General features: G+C 41.4%; 1 protein-coding gene across 4 annotated transcripts in view; it reads right to left on the bottom strand.

Annotated features, from left to right (window-relative positions):
• ankfn1 (ankyrin repeat and fibronectin type III domain containing 1) overlaps positions 1-22,431 on the bottom strand; it is an 82,418-nt gene extending 59,987 nt beyond the window's left edge. For 3 of the 4 annotated variants that reach the window (XM_023341511.1, XM_023341512.1, XM_023341514.1), the window contains exons 1-5: positions 22,247-22,431; positions 18,723-18,850; positions 18,408-18,647; positions 13,820-14,040; positions 8,186-8,442 (exon numbers count right to left, since the gene is read on the bottom strand). In XM_023341511.1, coding sequence (XP_023197279.1) covers positions 8,186-8,442; positions 13,820-14,040; positions 18,408-18,647; positions 18,723-18,838 — 834 coding nt within the window. In that variant the 5' untranslated portion in view covers positions 18,839-18,850; positions 22,247-22,431. Of the gene's footprint in view, positions 1-8,185; positions 8,443-11,628; positions 11,689-13,819; positions 14,041-18,407; positions 18,648-18,722; positions 18,851-22,246 lie in introns of those variants that run through there. The other variant, XM_023341513.1, reaches the window with a different exon arrangement.
• Positions 22,432-23,698: the final 1,267 nt, after the last annotated feature.

Below are 23,698 nucleotides of genomic sequence, written 5' to 3'. Positions count from 1 at the left end.
GGCCTTGTATATGTTTGAATTGAGTTCCATTCAGTCGTGATGCTGTCCTGAAGTTATGTAACGGTGCCATCTTTAGCCTGCGTTAGCAGTAGCGCCGTCCACATACTTAACTGGAAGTTAAACCACTTTCGGGTTTCCTGCCAAAGCTCCAGGTGGTTTTGGTTTGGGTTACACCAAAAACAGCCAGGAATTAGGATCTGGAGGTTCCGGGTGTTTGTGTCCAACATTTAAAAACCTGATTTGCTTCAACTTGCAGCTCAGAAAGAGTTTTTGCCTCTATAGTAGACTAACTAGAGATTTTCCAGATATATTTGCATGTTAGGATGCAATTGTTTTTTTTGTTCATAAAAAAAAATCTATCTTTATTAGAAACACTTAAAAAAATTACTTTATGGTCAAACAACAGTTCTGCTTGTACATAACTGAGCTGTCAGTCGTGTTTTTAGTCAAGTTTGCTCATCGTTTGTATTTCAGGTAAAAAAACGAATGAAAGTGGTGAAGAATACCTCCTCAGTGGACCAACCCCGGTCCGATCTCACACAACCTCCTTCAGCGGCATAAATACTCTCCAGTCAACACAGAAAGTCAATCTGCCTGTCAAGGTTTACTGCTAATTTGAACTGATGTAACCTTGTTCTCACACCCACACACACGAATCCAGGTCGACCACAGCCAGCTGAGGCCCCCCGACCATCTCCTCTCCAAACCCTGCCCTCCCTCCAGGCCGTCCCTTCACTTCATCATGCTAATTTGAACAAGGCGTTATTCTGAGGCGCGTCAGAGCCCGCTCTGTGGCGGCCCCTTGGCCTCTCCTCAGGTTAATTACTGCAGCAATGCCCGCATTCACAGCTTGGCGCAACAGGACGCTGCAGCCAGACCAGGCTGAGCTGGGCCCCCTGGGCTCCGGCCGCTGGCACCTCTGAGAGCTGGATGCTGGATTTGTGGCCGGCTGGCTGCAGCCGGCCAATAGCCAGGCTCAAAGTTGGGAAGGAAGACAAATTAAAACTCAAAGATATATTAAGCATATGTTTTGTTTTTACAAAACTGGCACAAAAAAAGGAACCAAATGAATACATTTAGAGTTCTATGTAATACTTAACATTACTGAGAAGTTAATTCATGTCACTGACATAATTCACAAAGTACAGCACATTAAATACAATATTTACAGTGTTTTCAGCCCTTTGTTTTTGATAACTATAATGATTTTCAGCATAATGCTAATGAAAACTGGACATTTACAAGATTAGAATTTTACACCAGACTAACAAAAAATAATAATAAAAATAGAAATGCTGACTTAATGTTTTAACAAATATGTCAGTAATGTTTTTTCTTTTAATAAAGAAAACGTTAGCCTACTCTATCTTTGGTTTTTCATGCCATTTATTTTCCTCTGAAGTTCTGACATATTTCTTTTAAAGTTCTCTCTTTTTAATTTATAAGCTTCTGGTACATTTCTTAATTTTTTTCCCTTCCTTCTACATTCCTTCAAATACAGTTATTTCAAATTAAACTCTAGGTTAAACAGAGTTTTTTTTTTTAAAAGAAAATAGTGAATTCAAGGATTTTCATCTTAGAAAGTTGTCTGGGAAAAATCTCTATTTTGTCCTTCAACTCTATAAGGTGCCAGGACAGCCCCTGTTTCACATCATCGAAGTAAGTTAAGGCGTGATTTACTAGGTTCATGTTTCCAGCAGACAGGAAGTTATGTAAAACTATCTGTCAGCTGCCTGAAGAAAGAGCATAGAGAAAGCACGCAAATTAAAGAAGAAAGGACCAAGAACTGATCCCTGAGTCACCCCGTGACCAAAAACAAATGTATCTAAAGTAACAACAGAAAAAGAAAACGCTCTACCAGATAAGAAGAAAGCCTGTTGAGAAGCAAAAGTTGCACTGCGGTCAAGGACAGCAAGAACAAATTCTCTGGTCATCACGACATCCAAAATGATGACCGGGGTTGTTGCTGTGCTGGTATTGGTTCTAAAATCAGACTCGAAAAAATTTGCCAAGAAATTGCGTTGGATTCGATGCACATGCAGCTACTGACAGCCAACACTTTGAAGTATTAAAAGACACAAAATATGCACAATTGATCTTGGTAGCTGTTAAATAAAACTGGATCCAGTGTTGTTGTGGTTTTACATGGGTGTTTTGATGACATGTTTAGAATTAATAGGATATACTCCAGATATTAAACAAGCAAAACAGAACTGAGAAAAGTTATCCGTCCATTCATCCATCCACAGTGCATAAATTATAGCCTGAAATCACTGAAGTTAAAGTACTGCTAGTGACTCTAGGTGTGTTACAAATGAAAACCGATTTTCCATCAACTTTTAATAATGCTCACAATGAACTAAGGCGATTACAGACCAATCAGATGGAAGAACAGACAGTGGACCCGCCCCCTAAGTCACCTTGCCAGAGCAATGTGCATAATATGTGTCAATCTCATCTCCAACTTTAATTTTAAAAAGTTGTACATCATTACTACTTAAAGATCCCTTAATTGACCAAATGCTATACACATAATGTAAAAAGATGAGGCTGTCAATCTAGTCGGTCAGTCTCCCCACTGGTCTGGCTTGCAGCTCTTCACAGTAGGAAGCTGCTGGGAACCGTCTGTGGCTCTTGGTCGTAGCAGCAGTAAAACATCAGGAGTAACTGCAGCAGCCCCACATTTGTTTATCCAGCCTTCTCATATCATGCAGACACACACTCCTGAGGTGGAAGGGTGGCGGCGGAGGCGGGGGAGGCACCAATCATTTGCTTCGCTTCATGTTTTTTTTTTTTAAGGGATTAAGCTCAATAAGATGGCAGGCCGAATTTATGGAGCTAATATTTCATGGGTGGGTGATTCATGGAGGATTTGGTGCGGAGAAGCAGCTTAATGGATGTTCAGAAACACTTGCTTGACTTGTGCCCTGATGTGATTAGCCCCGTGGGAGGAAGACTGCTTAATGCACCACTGTGCAAGTGTGTGTGTGTGTACAGAGAGATGGCGAGCCGGCAGAGAAAATGAGTAAACAGAACACAAACACAAATCCCTCCTGTGCCCGACTTAAACACTTCAGATTCAGCGAACACTAACTCCTTTCCACACCGTCCCAGAAGCTGGACAAAGCGGGACACGGCCTCATCGATCCTGTCTAACACACCTGCAGGAGAGGTACTAAAAACCTGAACTGTACCTTAACTGGGAACCAAGAATCATTTCATGTTTTTTTTTGTTGTTTATCCAGCTACTGCAGACATCTTGGTTGTTAATCCAGATGAAATGTTCAGCTCTGTTGCTCAGTTTGGAGTTTCCCTCCAATTAATTGTAGGATGGTTGAGAAGTTGCAGGCTTCAGTACAGGGTTCCCCATGGCGGATGTCTAGAGACTCATTGAGACATGGACAGAGTTCCACAACAAGGCCAAAAATGTCACTTTGACAGATTTAAAAAAGAAAAAAGAAGATTTTTTTTCTCCAATAAGGTGAGTCTCACAGAGCTTTATGATGATAATCCAGTCTGTTAGAGGACAGACTGGGAAATAAACAGCCCAATAACATAACAAGCAGTAACCAGGTAGACTACCCCGAGGAGCAGAAACATTGTCACAGAGTGAATGGATTAACACTGAAGAGTGTTCCTTTATTGGACAGGATAACGCTTCCAAAACCATACCTGGGGCTACAAGTTACGTTCATTTTTTACTTTATTTTTCAATATTCGCAAAACAGATTGTCTGTAGTGGTGCAATACCGTTGCCCTGTGGCTTATCGGGTAGTCGTCTTGCAATCTGGAAGTTGCAAGACATGTCCATTTGTCCCCGGGTAAGGCACTTAACCCCGAGTAGTCTCCCGATCTCTGGATCAGCATCCGAAAATGCAACTGGGTGACTATGGATCTAGTGTTCAGCGTTTTGCAGCATCAGTCTTGGTGAAGTGAAACCTTCACTATAGATTTAGTTTGGGTGCCCTCATGCTCCACAGCTGTAATAACTGTAGACTCAACCGGCAATCCAACCACCTGGTCTCTGATAGTGTTACCCAATGGAGGCTGATAATACTTTCAAATAAGAACAGGAAGGTGAATGTGGTGCAACAATATTTCCAAACCTCAACTGGGGTCCTGAGATAAGGATCCTGACTGACAGAAGAAGATTACACATACGGAGAGGAACATCATCGTCTACATCAAGAGAAGCAGAAGCCATCTTTGGCCCAAACATCTAATCAGTAAACCTTCGGGACTCATGCCTTGAAACATTTTCCAGGCACCTCTAAATGAAAGGTAGACCCCATCACAGTCTCAGAACTCCCAGTTGGGACCATCCCATTTGACCTATGAACCTTGTGATCCACTAGGGGTACAAAAGGGTCTGGATCCTCGACTATTGAGAAACGATTGCTCGCTGGGGGTGTTGATTCTGCTGAAATTTAAAATTTTACCCAATTCAAGTTTGGCCATGACGTATGCAAAGTACCAGCTCAGTACTATGAAGCTAACCGGGAATTACCTGCGCTATAAACAGCTATCCTCCACTGCGAAGAGAGATGCGCCAAACTGAACAAGATGGTTGTTAATGTTGAATATTTGGAAGCGTGGCCGACACGGACCGAACGGCTTTGTTCACTTCCTCCGCTGCCACTGCTAAAACTACAGGCAGGCTGCAATTCTAAAGCAGACGCCGTTGTTCTCAACTTCCTCTGTTCGCTGACTGGTGCGGTTGAATTTCTATCAGAAAAATCCACTACGGTGGGAGAAAACCCAGATGGAGCGGTGAAGAGAGACAAGAATCGAACTGAGTTGCGTAGGAAGACAATGGTCAAGCTATCCTGGATGTGTTACTCGAAGATGGAAGGAACTTAATGCAAGTTTGGAAATCCTGGTGATGTTGGAGGCTTAGAGATGGGTTTTTGTGAGAAAGCATACATAGTTTGGGTTAGATACAATGTTTTAATCGTCATTTGAATTATGCTTTCATTGCATTTGTAAAATGATCAAACCAACATTTTATTACTCCATCCAGTTTGACTTGTGTGTAGTCTTATCTGTCCTTCTCTGGACTGAAACTACTGTATTTCTGAACACAAAGCGAAACCTGACCTGACCTAGCAAAGAGAAAGAAAAGCCTTTCAATCATTTCATCTTTTTGCCTCAAAGCACCATATATTTCCAGCAAAGGTATTTCCATTAACCTTTAAATCCGGCAACAATTTGTTTCAATCAGTGGCAACCACACTCCGGAAAGGAAATAACAGTTCAGGATGATTTGAAATAGCACTGATGTAAAATTAAAATCTATTTTTTATTCAGTCTGACATTAAAAGCAAGACTTTTTTTTTTTCAATCTCCATTTGTACAGAAAAAGCAATTTGGTTTCCTCTCGCCGCGGAAAATTACAGTCCTGTTTCCGCCTCATCTGGATTCTCCGAGGGTTTCTGGACATTTGTAGACATTTCCAGCATTTTCTGATATTTAAAACATAACGGATCACTGCGGAGCAGCGGGCCTCCCACAGTTTTGCGGTCGGATCTGCGGAGTTCAACGTCTGGGCCATATGGTAATGCAGCTCAGAGACGAGGACCTGCTGGGGTCGCAGCATCTTTTTAAAAACGATAAAGAACACCAGACATTGCCGATTCAGGGAGGAGGTGGCGCGCTGTACCCAGAAGTTTCTCTGTCCAATTCTGCATAAGAAGAAAGGAGCTCAGTGGGTCTGCTTGCTGCAGGCGGAGTTGGAGAGGATCGGTCAGTGAGTTTTGTGAAACAGAGGTGGAGGGAGAGTGCCTCCTGTTGGTAGTCATGGGAACACCATTTAAGCTTTTACATGCACTGACCTATCTAGCTAACCTATCCTCAGACCTGTAGGGCAAGTTTTAGGCATAAAAAAAAAAAGAAAAAAAAATTTCAAGCTATTCTTACATTTTTTTTACTTCCAATTTACTGTATATGTGTTTCCTCATGTTCTGTTGTAAATATCTGCTGGCTGAAGGAAAAATTAAAGGCATGCTGCTGATAACAGTGAAATAAAATGATGTAATATTATAATTAAGATCATCTGATCAGTCTAATGCTGACCTGCCAATGCCAGGAGAAGTTAGAAAACTGGGGTGAAAGCATCAGTTACACACAGACGCCTCCGCTGAGTCAGCGGGGATGTCTTCAGCTTCACCTGTCACCTGTCCGTATCGCCATGGCAACAGATGCTGTAACCTCAGGAGGTGATCAGGTTCACAGAGCCGGACTATTGTGAAAGAACAACCACGCTAAAATCCAACTAAGGAATCTAGTTCTGTTGTTTAAATCATTGCAGTTATACACAGGCCACTTTAACAGGCTCACCTTGCTAATATACGGCTGTTTTTTTTTTTTTTTCCCAAATGTATTGAGTTGCTGCCTCGTGATTGGCTGAGTCATTATTTGTATTAACGAGCGACAAAATTAGAAGATCATCTGACCTGGGAAAGAATGGCTCAAATAAATTATTAAAACAGAAAAATAAATGCAACACTTGTGTCCACGATGAGTGGATGTAAACGTTTTTCCCACGTGTTTTCACACTGAATCTAGCCAACGTATGAAAATACGTGCTGTTCGCGATGAGCAGGATGAGAAACTAAAGATACTTCCTGATTCAAGTGGTGAAAAAGGAGACGGATATGTTTCATCGACTGTAAAGCTTGATCGGTATTTCTGGTCATACATGTATATGACAGCCCTAAGAAACTAGTGGTCATTACCTTTTTTTGGGGGGAAAGTTTCTGATATGATATATTGTGGCTCAATTTAGCTCAAAACAGCTTAAAATAATTTAAAAAGGACAGGGGCGGGGGGAAAGTGTCTCTCCAGAGACCAGAAGGCTGGTTGAGTCACTGGAGAGTGTGTAACTGGAGAGGGTCACCAGGTTCAGCTTAGAGAAGGGTTATAGCTGCAAACAAACAAAACGATGTCACGTCCTGACAAGGGGAGTGCGACAGGGTTTGAGCCGGCGCTCAGCCGAGTCAGCCGGAAAACAGCTGCTGAGGACAACCACCAGACTAAAGCGATCTAATTGCTGGAACCGCCAGCGCCTTCGACTCCACCGCTCCGTCTGTGGATCCAATTGTTCCAGAGAAATCCCAAACTCCCAGTGGCCTTTTCACAATAAGAGCTTCGACGGGATAGATGGCCTAAAGACGGAAGGAAGCTGCAACTTTTTTCGTGACCAAACCAACGAAGTAGTGAAAAAGCTTTATTCTTCTCAGTGCTTCTTCACTATAGAGGAAGAAGAAGCTGTGGAGAAACTAATGGGTCTGCAGCAGATGATTCAACACATAAAGGTTGATGGGAAAATAATGGAGATCTAACTGTAATAAGAAAGAGATGCTGCCCAAAAAACACAAAAGATAAACAAATATCAAATGAGGTGATATGATTTCTTTCAAAGGATTGATTTAAAAGGTCAGACCCCTGATGAATATTTCCAGTGTTATGCAAAACTGACAAGGTTTCTTCCTTTGCAAAGCTCAGAAAAGGCTGTTTTTTTTTTTTCCTTTGGTGTCATAAACCAATTAAACTTTTGGAGAACAGCCGGGTTCAGAAAGAAAATCCTCATTTTGCGTCACAAGTCTGGTTTTGCAACTACTCCGTTAGTTAGTGAAATAGATTTTCAGCACAAAACGACACTTATCTCATAAAAGAATGAGCAGATCAAACACAACCTTCCCTCTGACGGCAGGAATTTCTCAGATTAGATTTTTACACCAGAATAGAGACTGCCTCACAACTGCAGCTAAAAGCTCAACTTAAGCGTTTTCTGAATAGGAGCAGAAGTTATGGTAAGCATTTTCAGAATAAAAGCAGAAAGTCCGGTGAATGTTTTGAGAGTAAAAGCAGAAACTCTGCTGAATGTTTTCAAAATAAAAGCAAAACCTTAAATATTTTTGGAAAAAAAGGCAAACACTGATACTTTGGGCGTATGAGAAAATTCTGGTGAATAATTTCAGAATAAGAATATTCTACTGATTATTTTTATTATTATTATTATTATAAAAAATATAAGAAAGTGATAGAATAACAGCAGAAATACTTATAAATATTTTCAAAATAAAAGCATTAAATAATTCAAAATCAGAAGAAACTGCTAAAAAAAATGTAGAACCCCTGATGAATATTTCCAGAATGAGATCAAAACCTAAGATCGGAGACTCACATGGATGCTGCGCAGCTTCTTTCGGCCTCTCTCCAAGCGGTTCAGCAGCTTCCGTTCTCCACCCGCTGGCCTCCGCAGCTGGTCGTCGGCCGAGAAAGTCTTCCTCAGAGCTACCCGCTCACCTGCCGTCCACACAGGTGTCACCCTGTCCGTCTGACCCAGGGGGAGGCTCCTCCCACTCAGCCCGGCTCCTCTGGCTCCACCTGCTGCCGATCCAGAAGGAGGATCGGATGACCAGAAGTCGCGCTGCACAGAACCTGGAGAATAGAAACCAGACGCGACCGGTGGTTACTTTACACCACAACTACACACACACACACGCACGCACAGAGTGTTTTTGTATTTCATTTGAGTAATATGTTGAAATTATAAACTGAGAGATCATTTTAGTGTTCAGAGCAGGTAGACTGCTCAAACAAACGAGACATAACATGACTCATGCATACTTTGAATTGTAATAATGACATAAATATGCAGTTTATGTTGCATATTTACTCATAACAGATAGATTAAATGATCTTCAAATAAATAAAAAAATATCTATTTTTTTCTTTCAGAATGTTGCGATAAGACAAGTTCACCTGGTGGATTTAGCTGTCCGATAAAACTCAAAAGGTTTTTAGCTGGAAATGAGAGAAATGCATCTGAAGAACAGTGTCAAATCAAGATTTAAGATTCAAGATCTGCTTTATTGTCAATCAGTACTGCAATCAAAACACAACGCCGAACTAAATCAGCTCGCAGAAGCTCCCGTGAAACGTCAACCAGAACATTTCTTACATGTCATTTGTGTAAGAAATGTCGGTACAGTTTTTTTTTTAAAAACGAGGCAGGGAGGTCCGAGTGGGCCGGGAGCTGCAGCACGTCGTCCTGCTTCAGGAGGTTTTATGTTTCAACTCATGCATGCGTGCATGTGAGCACACGCACGTGCGCGGCTCGGGTGATGTTGTGCGCGGCAGCCGACTACCTGATGCTGCTGCATTAAAGCTGCATGAGGACGGTGAGAGGCTAAACAAAAGGAAGCTCTCTGTGTTTGTTCTGGATGGAACCGATCCAGCTCAAATTCACATTTGAGAACACAAACTCATTCGCTTTGAGGGAAATGCAACAAAATATGAGCACTTTGAACTTCCTTGTTGCTGAAAGGCGCTGGGGGAAGTCACATCAACTTGACTCTGCATTTAATAAAATAGTGTTTCAGACAGTCGGTTTCTCACAGGTCTACTAAATGTGATGTGAAAAATGTGTCTTTTTATTTGCCATTATTCTGAGGGAGAGAGATGTTTATTACTAGTGCTGTTGTATGAGAAGATGCAAAATTTAAGAAATATTCTGTGTTGCAAGAAAAGGCCAAGAATGTCTAAGTCTGTAAAGTAAAGATAAAGAGGTGGAGATATGTAAAACAAAACGATTAAAGTGGATTATATGAAACAGATGGAAAAAAAGATTAAGTGACTCTACAATTGCCTTAATTGTCTTGAAACACATTTAATAACTAATTAATACGAAGCTGAGCCATAGTTCCAAGTTGGTGTTCTGTAGATTTCATCAGCTTCAATAATCAGATGAAACGCAATAAAAGCTTTTCAGTTTCTCCTCTCTATGGAAAACCCCAGATTGTTGCAGGATGTAAGGAAGGGTTCTGGACCAGTAAAAGGAGGCATCCGGATCGGAACCTCCATAACCGACTCCTGTCAATTCAGAGAAGTAGCAGCTTTCCGCTGAGCTTTCCCTGGATGTCATGAGGGATACAACAGACGTGGCGCGGTAAATCCAGAGCTTTTCCGTTTAGTTCAGGTCCTTCTTTACCACCATTGATCAGAGAAACACCTTTATTAGTGCACGGGAAACCGTGACCGTACTTTCCAAAGTTCTGTTAGCAACGGTTACCCACTTAGTCAAGTCATCGCTTTGAGCCAAGATGTCGCCGGGAGAAGTTTTGAGAGCGGAGAGGCTGACCCTCAAAGAAAGTTTTCCAACATCTAAGAAGAGGGCGCTACAGTAGCGCCACCACTGCAAAGCCTGATGCATTGGTGAGACAGCTGCATGGGGTGAGTGAAGCAGTGACATTTGGAAGAGAAGGACAACAAAGACAGAGAGGAATTTTGCAGAAAGTACATGAATTATTGGCAACCTGGTTAGGTCCTCCTGACTAGTTGGGGGCATTTGCAGAAAGAAAAGCTACTGTTAATCCCACATGGTGCCAACAGTGAAGAATTCTGATCCAATACGTTTGTGAACTTGTTTCTCCTCAAATGGAGTGGACTTCCTTCCGAATCAACCAAAGAATACCGTCAGGGATAAAACAAGGCATCGAAATGTCTTTCAGGAGCAACTTCTTCTGTTATCCAAGGATGAGATTGGTTATGATGAATCAATCTTCTCCTGTCTTCCCAGATTGAAATGACATTTTGAAAATGATCAACTTCATGCAGGTATTGAAAATACTTTTTAATAAGCTCTTTTTTTTTTTTTTACAATTTTTTTTGTGGTCTGTTCAAGCATTCTAATCTTCAAAGAAATTGAAATTCAGACATAAGGGCTTGAACGCAGTCCATGTGTAATTTTCCTTTTATAGTATGTGGTGTATTTATACCCTATTCAGTTAAAAAAGTTGATGAACTTCAATTATGTTTTAATTTGTTGAGATGCACCAGTAAATGGTCTTCTGTAAACCTTAGAAACCCCAAATAAAATAAAATCCTGTATCAAAGCGTTGGCAGTCATCAACCACAGGGTGGAGCCATAGAGCTCTGTTAAGCACTGAACCATGTGGATTGAAGCACCAAACCTCACCAAAAACTTTTTTCTTTATTTTTTCTGAAAAGACAAAAATCTTTATGAATAAAACCTTCCAGTGCTTCTCTATCGGAATATTTTAGAAGTAAAAGGTTTGGAGTATCTCACCATCAATAGCAAACCACCTCCCATGATGCTTTGGTCTGACGCAACAGGAGGATTCTGAACATGTGTGTTATGCGGCTCCCGCTGAAGCCGGACATGCACAGCTGCTGCTGGTAATACAGCAGAGTTAGAGCTATGAATGTTTGATGAGGAGGAAATCTGCCTGACAAACACACCGATCGCATCACTGAAACACATCAGGAGGGCGTGTTTCCTGATGTGGAACATCAGGAAACGGTAAAAAGGGTAAAACATTTTTACCGTTTTTATCACATCGGTAAAAACATGTACCGTTTGTTACAGGCTGAAGAGAGAAGTAAAAGCTTTAGAAACACCAACCCATCCGGCAGAATCACAGTTTTAAAAAAGTCTTAAAAGTTTGAGTAAAACTCCTTATTGTTGTTCTGATTTGTACGGAATTGGAAAACGCAAAAATCAATCTGCTTCAGGTCCCGCCATTTAATTATTTATTTTTATAGATTTAAACCGCAAACTCTAAAGATAAATATGTTTGTTCCATCTGAGGTGACTGATTTTACCTTGCTGTGTGACAAGTTTCTTTTCTGAAGAGCGCTCCATCTCCACTTCATTCCTGCTGAAAGCCTCAGGTCTACTGTTATATTGTTTGCATTCACTCTGTGTAACCATGGTAGGCAAACTTCTGAGACTAAAAAAAAATCTCCTAATCTCACTGGAAAACCTGCGGAGTCACTTTATTAAAGTTCAGTGGAGATTAAGCGCCTGCACAAAGAGCAGAGATGTAATGTTGGTTCAGTCTGTCTTGCACAGTCTGAGTTTCTCTCAGCTCTGCGTAAGTTGGCAGCAGAAAATATCGGAGATCCCAAAGCTAACTCTATCAAAGATAACAGTGTCACCTCTTGAGCCATCCTTAATAACTAAATCTAAGCTTCCCGAGTCCACAACGTTTAGATAGAGACACAGCACCATCTGGTGGTCAGGCGTTAGGCAACGTCCCAAACAAAACTTTTTTAATCAGGGAGCACTTCAGAGTGAGTGACCACTGGACGAAATAAAACTGAAAAAGCAGAAACTAATCTTCTTTGCATCATAAACAAAAGGTAAGGTACATTATGGAATGCAGGGTCAATAGATTTGACCGTATCGCTTGCAAAATCTAAGGCCCTGCAGTGTTTACAGCCAGAAGTTGAAGATCTTAGCTTAAAAAAAACTTAGGAAGATGATTAAGAACACTGGTTCTGTTTTAAGGACTGTTTTGTAGCCTTTAGAGCTGTTTCTACAAAGAAAGATGCTTTACAATTGGTGTCTGGCAATGAGCCAGACACTTTGCCAGTATTGGAGAGTGAGTTCTGTCTCTTCTGGAAACACTAAAGAGCTCCTGGTGCTTTCTGCTTCTAGCTGTAACTTCTGTGCTCTCCAATGTAAAGTCTAACATGAGTTTGGTCTCTCAGTAAGGCTTTACTCAACAGTTTGGCAATTCTGTTCCGTCGTGACAGGAACTGTTGACATTATGCATTTGTTGATGGTGAAAACTGAAATGTAGAGGAATTCCACAAGGTGTTTCTCTGCAATTTCAATGGTACCATGAACTTGAAGTGTTAAAAAAAGGAGATCCCCCACTCCACAATCAATATGCTGCTACCATTGGCTGTTTTAGTGCTAGTGGTACTGGTGCACTGAAACTTGGACACAGTTGGGTGTGCTTCTGGAAGGGCTTTCCCAAAGCTCTGACCTTAACTCTGCTGAGAATGTATCATTAAAAAGAACTATAAAAACAAAACAGTGAAAGCCCTTAAATAGCATGACATTTCCTGCAGACAATGAGTGGATGGAAACTTCTCGAACTGGGTGTTAATTGGCCAATCTAAATGCAGAGTGACGGAATCTGAAGTCAGAGAAACACCTGGAAGACGTTCAGCTGAAATGAGGACAGCTGCTCTGATCTGCTCCCCAGGAAGCTCGTTATCATTCTCCAACAGGGTGGAGCTAAAGAACAGAGCGACTCCCACAGGAAGTGAAGCGCCGCTCAGAGTAAACAGCCACAGCGACTCCAGCACCAAAGCCTGAACCGTCTTCTGCATCGTATCAACACCTCGCCTCTGCTTCTCTCTTTCAACAAACGACAAAGACTCCCAGACCTTCTGATGGAGTATAAGAGAATTATTAACATTGGGTAGGTGGGCCAGACTCAAAACCGACCTATTGTCACCCTGTGTCCAATGAAATTTTTTTTTGTCAAAACTCTTTTCATCCTAGTGACAGAGCTGGATGTCAAGATAAAATGAGATTTTTCTCTGTTTCACTGGGAAGAGTTTTTTGTTTGTTTGTTTTTTAAGGTTTCTTCATTTGGATGTCATGTTTTTAACATTAATATTTTTATATTCTCTTTTTATTTTGTAAAACTGGTTTATTTGTCCTCCCGATTCTATTTATTTTACCATGCTAAACTCAGTTTCTGCAATGGCTGATCTGTGTGAAGTCCTTTCATACAAATCTTTGATTTTCTTTGCTTAGTTTTGAAACACAAAATCTGCTAAACTTTGAAGACCTTTTAACTTTTCTCACATAAAAAATGTGATTAAAAGCAAAGATAGGTGAAGTTTGTGAGCAAAAGACAAAGTTCAAATGATCAAGTAATAAATAAAGGAAAAAGAAGTGTTCCTAGTACAGATCCCTGACTGACGATGTCCTTTCTGTTGACATTCACCGATGCTCTGACTCTCTACATGATGAGAGTCCTGCTATTCTGACCTTCAGCGTTCCAGTGGAGTCCTCCGGGGCTGGCAGCGAGCCTCCGCCGTTTCCTGACGCTGACGCCGCTGCAGGAGGCGGAGTCTCCTGTTGCAGACCGTGAGCTGGTCTCTGAAGCGGCAGCAGGCGTAGAGGAAAGGATGGGCAGGAGAGGCGTAGACAGGAACGCCGCCTCCTTTCCCAAGGCAGGTGTGAGAAAAGTCGATTCTCTGTCCAAGGCCCTGCAGAGAAGAGAAAAATACTCACCCCTTAGAGGCTAGAACTAGCTAAACTAACCTAACTAAGAGTTAACATTGTGGTATAACTTCTAAAATGCTAATTGACTGCTCTTGATGTCTACTTTGAGTCACTTAGGCAAACCAGTTCCATGCAGCCAGGCTTTCTGAAGCTATGGGCATCATGGAAAGGGGTTGCTCTTGGCAAAGCTAACGTCCATTTCTGGGATGGCAGAATTACTGCAGGATGTCCAACGGGGGATTTTAGAGCAAGACCATATCTTTTACCACTGATGTCCAGTGGAGATGTGCATTCCAAACTCATTCCAGATGCATATTTGAGAAAAAAGATGATAGCCTAACCTGAACCCTGTGAAGAACTCTCAAGAGTTTAAGACGATTGTAGGAGGAACAGGTCAGCAGTTGCTTTTGAGGCATTCAAAGACGGTGCAGAAACATTAAAACAGTGCAAGGATCAACCCGTAATCCTTGTGAATCAACTTAACTTTTTGTCAAACTTTATCAGGACAACAAATCCCCGTTTTAAACTTAGCTTTCACCTGTCCTCCGAAACGACGTAGCTGCGACTCCTCCATGATCCCCTCACCCGCTGCCTCCTTTTATTTTTCCTCCTGAATATAAAATCCAGCAGCTCAGTCCAGCTCAGCATCTCTGACTGAGTCCATCAGCGATGCATACGTATATGTCCTCCATTAGAACAGTCGCAACCAGCTGGGGACCGCTGAGTGTTGTCTGAGATGCGAATAAAACTGTTGCGGGTGAGGAGAGGTTTTGTATGGATCCCTAATGAAGCAGAACTAACAGAGGACTGAAGAAACGCTGCTGCTCTCAGGTATTCAGTGCCAAGCAGTGGTGTTACCTTACCTCACTGCCTGTGTGTGCGTGGGTGTGTTAATCAAGGAAATCGAGAATCAAGTGCTTCAGATATCAGAGTTTATGTGGCGAGGCTTTAATGAATGGAAAGTTGAAGGCCGATGCAGTGAGATTAAGAAGTATTGGATTTGGATTTGTTTAGTTTCTACAGTTTTGTCACTATTAAATGTTTCACATGGAAGTATTTTGGCACAAAGCAATTTGGAGTTAAAGTGGGAGTGAAAAATCCTCTAGGAGTTTTGTATTTGTAGATATTTTTATTCAGGCTTTCACAAATCCAAAACAGCAGTTACATCTTGTCAAATTATTAAGTACAAGTATACAAATTGCATACTTTAAAACATGTTTGCACTTGTTTTGCCTTAAATGATCCAAAACGAACATGAAGAGATATTTTTTTTTGGCAGAAAGGTATTGTAACTGTAAAGCTTTGTAACTGTGAAGTGCAAGTTAGGGAGAACTGATTTACTTTCAGAAGAAAATAACCCGAATAAATGCAAAAAAATCAAATTAAAATAAAATAAAAATAAAACCTGCTTTATTGATGATGATTTATTGGGAGAAAAGCCCAAACCAACATGGCCTCAAGTGAAAATAATCTGACCTTAAATATGCCATTCATGCTCGAAAGCACTTCACTGCAGCTTGAATGAAAACGATCAGAATGAGTAACTTCCAACAAAATAACACAAAATAATAATCTCCCCGCCTGCGGACCATCTAAAGCACATTCCAGACTTGTGTGTCAGATCTGTCTGAAGACCTCCTCCAGCTCAACTTCAGCGTGTGGCTAATGACCAAACTTCCTCATACTCCATTTCCTCTGCATCTATAAACACCAGTGTTTTCCCCTCGGGCACCCTGCCGCCGCGCAGCTTATCTCTGCCGCTTGTGACGGCCATCACCATGGAGCCAGACAGGTTCGTTATGAACGCTGAGGAACAATGTTCCCGCTAGCTGCAGGAGGAGGAGGGAGGAGCGCCGTCTACAGCCAGGCTTTGTTCTGGCACGACTGCAACGCTGTTATCAGAACCTGTTGTCTCTGCTGGGGATTGGGCCGAGGTTCTGCCAGAGGAACGTTCCTCTCAGCTCACAGTTCCCGTTATATTTCATATGATGAGACGTGACACTAGAAAGCAGTCTTTTTTGTTTTTAGTTGTTTCTAACATTTTCCAGCATGGAACGAGGAAGAAGAGGGGGATACATTGGACTGACCAATGTAATTGAGGGAGTTATGTAACCGAGAGCAGATTAGTATTTTAGATTACGAACAACAGTAAACTTTCCTATTATTAAAATGAGATGGAAGAACAGGAGCCCAATCAAAAAATAAAAAATTCTGCTGTGAGTTAAAGATTCCCAAAGCTGTTTGGTTCATTATGTGGTTATTTACTGGCAAACTGTTTAGACCTGGAGAGTTGCTCCCGAGCGAGTTCCCTCTTTATGCAAAACTTATTAGTCATCTGTCTGGTTTTCAGCAGGTTTTGGTTTAATTCCCTGACATCAGTCTCCTGCAGAGCTGCATAATTGTTTGGCATGAGGATTTATTCTGGTCAGGAGTGAGTCATTACGCTGGGAAACAGCAGATCCGCAGGAAAACAAATGTTCCCAGAGAGAAGACACTTCACTCTTCAGGCCATGTTAAAGTCAACAGAGGGCCAGAAGAAAACGACATAAAGCCCTCTGCAAGTGAGACCATGCAGACATGTTCATTCATAACTGTACATAAATACAAAGAGCAGTTTTCAAATGTTGATTTCATTTAGAAGTAGAAGAAACCAACTCAGTCCAACCTCGCCCTGTGTGAAAAAGTAACAGCCTTCCATTTAAAATCTCTAATTAACTGTGATTGACCACATTTTTAGGGTTGTTTCCACAAGCCACGCCAAACTCTGATCACTGCCAAGCTAGTAGAACCGAGAAACGTCTGTAGCAGAGCCTTCCTGACAACATGAAGCAGGCTGGAAGATCAACACATCTCAGCCCGAGCTAAAGAAATTCAAGAACAGAAGAAAAATCAAGACTCTTTAGGCCAGGGGTCTCAAACTCCAGTCCTCGAGGGCCGCAGACCTACAGTTTTTAGATGTGCCACAGGTACAAAACGCTGCAATGAAATGGCTTAATTACCTCCTCCTTGTGTAGATCAGTTCTCCAGAGCCTTGCTAAAGACCTAATTATTCTATTCAGGTGTGGTGCAGCAGAGGCACATCTAAAAGTTGCAGGACTGCGGCCCTCGAGGACTGGAGTTTGAGACCTCTGCTATAGGCCCTTTTCGCATCCGCATCATAAGTTCCGCATGAACAGGATTAAGTGACTTAAACACTCATACAGTTGTGAACTGCCCAAAGATTACTGCAGTGCATTGACGACTCATGCACAACGTTGGCAAAGTAGCCAGAATAAATGCTACAGGCCTAGCATGCCCAGGTTGAGTTTGTTGTTTTTGGTTCAACAATCAGACATCAGCAAAATGGCATCCATAAGTTCCGAGGCTAAAACTGCTGCCGACTAGAAAGAACACAAAACGGCATCTCAAATTTGTCAAAGCATGTCCACGTCCATTTTTGGAAAATGTTCTCTGGACTCATGAGACACAAAAATGATGTTTCCGAAAAGTGTGTGTCTTGTTATGTGTAGTGTAAAACTAACAGCATTTCAGTTTGATCGGGTGGTGGTAGTGTGACCACATGGCTGGTTGACCTAATTGTCTTCGGTCTTGATGCAAACACCAGGAGTCGAAAGACATCAAGAAAGAAATGTGTAATAATCACAACACATCTCATCCTTTTATTATTTAATAATAATAGTATTGCAATCGTAATTGTTTTCCTTATATCCTGCAGCCCAAACCTGAGCCGATATTCTCATTTCCGGAGAAACTGAGTCGTCTTTACCTGTAAACCAAACATCACACTGTGTGGTTTATGTCATTTATTTCATTGAAGTACTCCAATAAATAAGCTTTTCAATGATATTCTAAATAATTAAGATACACACACCCTATAGATTCCATTTCATTCCACAAAAACAGCTGAGACTGTTTTGGTTTTTTTTATATTAAAATAAACTAATCAGCTCGTGTTTTTGTAAAATACAGGATAATGTTTTCATTTGAGATGTGCATAAAAAAAAATCACCTAAATGAAATTCTGCCAAGTGATGCCAAAATATTTGAATTTTTCTAAATCTACATATTCCATCGTATAAGTTTATTCCAATAAAACGTTATAGATTTAATCTTTTTTTTTTTTTTTGCCATTTGGGAAGACGTATGATCTACAGGAAACCAAACGAGAACATATCAATGTAGAAACTAAATAAGATATGTATTAAAATGTATAAAATACAATAAAAATTTTAAATTTTTTTTAAAATGTGAAACATATAACCAAAGTTTCAATCATTTACAGGTTTCTGACTCATTTAGTTGAGATTCTAAATCAAATCCACTCATTTGGACTTTAAAAGTGATGATTTACCTGAGCAGGGTTTCTCCCGGCTCGCTGCAGATGGAGCGCCGGGAGATGGAGGCCGCCGACGACGACGAGGACATAGTCGGCGAGTTGGAGGAGTGGTTGGACGCATGCGAGGACGACAGGGTGGAGCAGGAAGAGGAGGTTTGGGTGCCGTCCAGAGGCCTGGACAGCAGCAGGGAGGACGGCATGCACAGCCATGTCTCCAGGTCCGAGTACTTGGAATAACTCAGCATCTCCAGGACGCTGCAGGAGGACAGAGGCAGACCATCACGGGGTCTTGTTTTAACGCCTGACTTCCACCCCGTTCATAGCTCTTACCTCTCCTCTCCCACTCCTGGGATTTCATCCCTCTCGTCCGCAGCCTGGAAGATGCAGGAGGTCCTGGATTCTCGGGACGACAGCAGAACACAGGAGTTCTCAGAATCCACAGACATCTTCAGCCATTTCTGTGAAAAAAAAAAAAGAAGGATCTAAATGGCCGACTTGATTCCCACAAATCTAAAGCAAAAACTGAGAAGCAACAGAATTCCCACACTGACCGTTTCCATATATTTAATGGGGTAAGGTAAATATGTTGAGGTTTGTATCAGTATTTGTCAAATTTACAGATAGATTGAGACTGTTTCCTGCAGAATGTTAGCCATTAAAAGATATGCTCTTTTGTTTTTTTTAAATGTGTCATTCAGTGCTTCTTCGCACCAGTCATTATGTATTGCAGAAGTGGCTGGAAATATTTCGATGCACAAAAACACGGGACAACCTGCTGTAATGATATGCAGCACCAGTAGGTGGTGATGCAAGAAGATTAAAGAGAATGGTACACGAAGAAGACACAGACCGGAGCGGGTAGAAACCTGAGGGTATAATGACTGATGCTGTTAGTTAATAAACCAGATAACTTTAAAAGATTTGGCTTCCTTTATGTACAGCAGTACAAACATTACACCTACGTGACTTAAAACATTCTACTGTCAAACAAAATAGATATTGGAAAAATCAAGCAAAAATAACCTTGAGTAAAGACAGAAAACTGTTTCACATCAAGAACCAACATTACCCTTTTTGAAAAAGTCTGTCATAATTGGTAGAACATCTTTTATTACCCTGTGGAGGAATTGTTATCCACTGTATAGTTGTTTTAATACAGTCAAATTGTACGTTTTTCTGCATGAATGAGGTGGGGTTTTACCCAAAATTGAATGCACACCTTGACTAAGTCACTTGACAATCATTCAGAAGTGATGGAGTCCATTGGGTCATCATTTTGGATTGTCCTCTATAAAGCAAAATTGATGGATCCATCAGTTATGGCTGGTCGTCAAGGTCATGCAAAAGCAGAGGTAGCCCCTGACTGTCAATCCACCACCATGTTCGATTTTTGTAATGATTTTTTCTTTTTCTTTTTGCCGAAAAGCTGTGTTGCTTTCATAGCAGATGCAACAGGATGCATACCTTCAGTAACATCTTATTGTTTTTTCCTCATTGAGTCATATAATATTTCCAAAAAGTCTTGGCAACCACGCGGATGTTTTTTGGTAAACGTGAAATGTCTCTGTGTTTTGTGATATGTGAGCCTAATTCATGTCGTCAGATGCTATTCAGGAGGCTTATGAAAATGAAAAGCAAATCAAAGCTTATTTGGATAGCACATTTCAAGGTGGTTTACATAAGACAAACAGAAAGTTACAAAGTTTTAGGGAAATGCTTGCTGCTATAGATCTGGGTGAGGCTTAGTGAACTCAACTTTTGCGGGAACTCACAAGTAATTAATGACTCAGCACTGCATTATAGCATTTAAAACTGCCTTTTGTGTTTACTCAGGTTATGTATGTTTAGCTTAAAACACTCATTTGATTATATAAAACATTTAAGGTAAGAGTCAAACACAAAACCGAGAGATATTTGTGAGAAGGCAAATACATTCTAAGACCTATGAATTAAATTTATAATGGCTTCTACAAACCTGAGCTGCACAGTGACTCACCAACCTTATAAAAAAACAGCCATCAACTAGCAATTAGCAACTAGCAATAGCAGCATTATAAGGGACTGCTTGGACTGATTACCACAAGCTCATAAAATAAAACTCTTGACGTTGAAAACTGTTCAAATTAGTCTCATCACTAGTTTTAAGAGTGGGTGTTCACTCGTCTTCATCAGCCAGGAAAACTGCATTTTGACTCCATGCTATGATGCCTTTTTATTCCCAGTTTGCTGGTGACAAGGATAACCTCTGGATGTATGCAAGATAACAGACGGTTGTTTAGGGACGGTAAGCTGCATGACAATAACTGACTGAAGACGCACCGCAGATGGAATGCTTGAACACAGTGTCCTATGGTAGTAGGCCTAGACTTTAGACTTTATTGTTCACAAAGGGGAAATTACTCCCATTACCGAGACAATACCAACAACTAGGTAGACAATAATATACAACAAGAGACAAAACAGGTGTGGCAATGGAGGCTATGCAGCGGCTGTCCTGGAACTTGAATGCATCTCTGAATAATTAAAAAAATTTACGTAGTTATTGAAGTTATTGAATCTATCCCTTGACTATATGTGGTCACCATGGAGACTACAGATGCAACTGGTGGCTCACCATGTCTTAACATCAGGCAGCACTAACATGTGCTGACAGGGACAATTGGGTTACCCCTTAAGTTGTCACGTCTATAAATCATTACATAGGATATGAGTAACGTTGGGAAGACCCAACACTTCAGTGAGGAAATCAAAGTACAATTCCGTGACATCTCGGCTTGTCATCCCAGAGACAGGAATGAGACAGTGTGGGCATGTATCTTTGCGAGTCTTTCAGTTCAGATATTTGCCAAAATTCTTCTATCAAACTCCATCCAGTGCTGCTGATGCTGCCTGATGTGCCTACGAGGCACACTGAGTCTGTTGACCTTCAGGCGGTAACTCTGCCAGACAACACCATCACTCCACGCTTGGGTCAAAACTACATGCAAATTTCACCATTCCAATCTGCTCATTGGTAGACTTAAACAGGTCTCACAAGACCGTGAAGATTAGCTACAGCTAAAGACAAGCTAACTGACAGCTGACAGTTGAAGCTCATCACTCCTTCATGGGCAGCTTGTTGGAAACTGAAAATCAGCTAGCAGATTACTTGTTGCTTCTTGTTAAAATGTGTTTTTGTGTTACAGTAATCAGGATTTATTAATAAACTTGTTTATGACAGTCTTTAAACATCTCTACTTACTGTCTCCATGGTGAGCATGCAGTATTTAGCTAAGAGGGAATAAGTCATTTGACAGGGTGGCGACAGTAGTTGGAGTTTGTCCCACAATCAATTGGTTGGTGGTCCAATTCCATCTTTGTCCTCCTTTGTTGTTGTGCCCTCGGGCAAGACACTTCACCCGCTTTGCTTGTTGGTGGCACGGCAGCCTCACCTCTGTCAGAGTGGCCCAAGGGCAGCTGTGACTACTATCCAGTAGCTTGCCACCATGAGTATGAATGAATAGGTGAATGTAGTAAGAAGTGCTTTGTGGTCCTCTGGACCAAAGCGCTAAACGAGTGTAAGCCGTTCATCATTTTATAAGAGAGAGCTGCTGAAACCTGGACAGAGTCCTATGTGCACGTCTAGCCTTTTCGAAGCAGTGGCTGAAGTTGTAAATACGCAGATGACCGTCAACACGTGGCTCATTCCACGGTGAATTAATCTGTGCCTCAACAAACCAATCAGAGACCGAATCTTAGGGTTTCTGACAGCAAACATGAAACTAAGACAGAATTTAACCCACATGCATGCAGCTGCCACTGTCAACCGAGCTCCAGCTCCACAGCTGCTTCAAGGCACCAAAACCAAACTTTACCGTCTATCCCTTCCTTTCTCTGCAGAAATAAGGTCTCCTCCTCCGCCTCGTCCTTCTACCCTTGTCCTCCACAGAGCAGGAACATCTGCTCAGGCCAGGCTCCGGCCTGGAAACATGTCTTTGTCCCGGCCCGTTTAAAACATCCCAAAAATACAGACGGCCGGGCTGGAGAGGAGCAGAGGGAGCTCACGTTTCACTGTGGTTAACTGAGCGCAGCGAGTCCCACATCTGGAGGGTGTGAGCCTCGCTGCCTATCTGCCTCCCACCCCGCTCCTATTGGACAGCCAGACGTGAGGAAGGAGGACCTGAGGTTTCCTTCTGTTCCAGGGAGGAGGGAAGAGAGAGGGAAGAAAGGATCAAAAGTCAAAAAAAGGGGGGACAAAAATAGAGGAAAGGGAGGATAAATCGACAGGAAGAGCTGTAGTGTGATTTTGTAAGGTTCATGTCAGGTTTAAATCCTTTTAGACATGGGTAAAAAAAAAAACACACACACACACCAGTTACACATTAAAACTTTTGAATCAACTGAAGTTTGAAGATTCTTCAAACCAGAATGGAAAAGGAGGGTTGACAACAAACAGGAAGGAGGAATAAAAGCCGGAACTGTTAGATTAGACGAACAGAACATCTAGGATGTTGTGGAGAGGGAAAAGAGAGGAAAGAAAGAACGATAGTGATAATGACAGAAAGCAAGAGTTAAGCAATGTTCATTTAAAAAAAAAGAAAATTGGTTCTTTGAAGAGTAAAAGCAGAAGAAAAGGGAAGAATGATGAGGGATTTGCCAGAATGATGTGTTCTCTGCTGAGGATCAGATCTGGAGGATAAGTGCAAACAGGAAGGAGGCAATTTATGAGCTCAGATTATCTGCAGTTTGCACCAGCAACATAAATTATATATATATATATATATCAATTCTTTTTGTGGCTTTAATGGCAACAATGAAACTTTACAGCATCAAAAAAGCAAGAACACATGGGTTCGTTCAAAATCAATTATTCTTCTAATGAAAAGGAAAGCCACCGAGGCTCTGATCAGACAGAACAGTTAACCGTGTTTATATTCGGCTAATGACACGGCCTCGCTGAGATTCAGATGATGAAAGAAGTCGTTCGAGCTGCGAGATTTAGTCATACTGCACTGCATAGCAGTTCCTCTATTTACCAAAGTGTTCTCGAGTAAAATATGAGGTAATTTGTCCAACAACTGAAGCTGTATGCAAGCTGGGTCATTAATAAGACAATAATCCCCAAACAAAGGAGCAAATTTGCATCATAAAATTATGAGTACCAAGTCACTGGGAAAAGTGGCAAAGTGGCTCAAACATCAACATGGTACTCTTGTGTTTGTTTCACTGGGAAAACTCTTATCTTCCTCCTTACTGATGACTCTTTGAAGCTCTGCTAATAAAAACCTTGAAATTCACGAGCTCTATTACTGAATTCAATCAAACAT

This window comes from Xiphophorus maculatus, chromosome 10 (assembly GCF_002775205.1).
Source record: "Xiphophorus maculatus strain JP 163 A chromosome 10, X_maculatus-5.0-male, whole genome shotgun sequence".
In the NCBI taxonomy this organism is placed as follows: Eukaryota; Metazoa; Chordata; class Actinopteri; order Cyprinodontiformes; family Poeciliidae; genus Xiphophorus; species Xiphophorus maculatus.
This window is presented reverse-complemented; position numbering and strand designations above follow the sequence as displayed.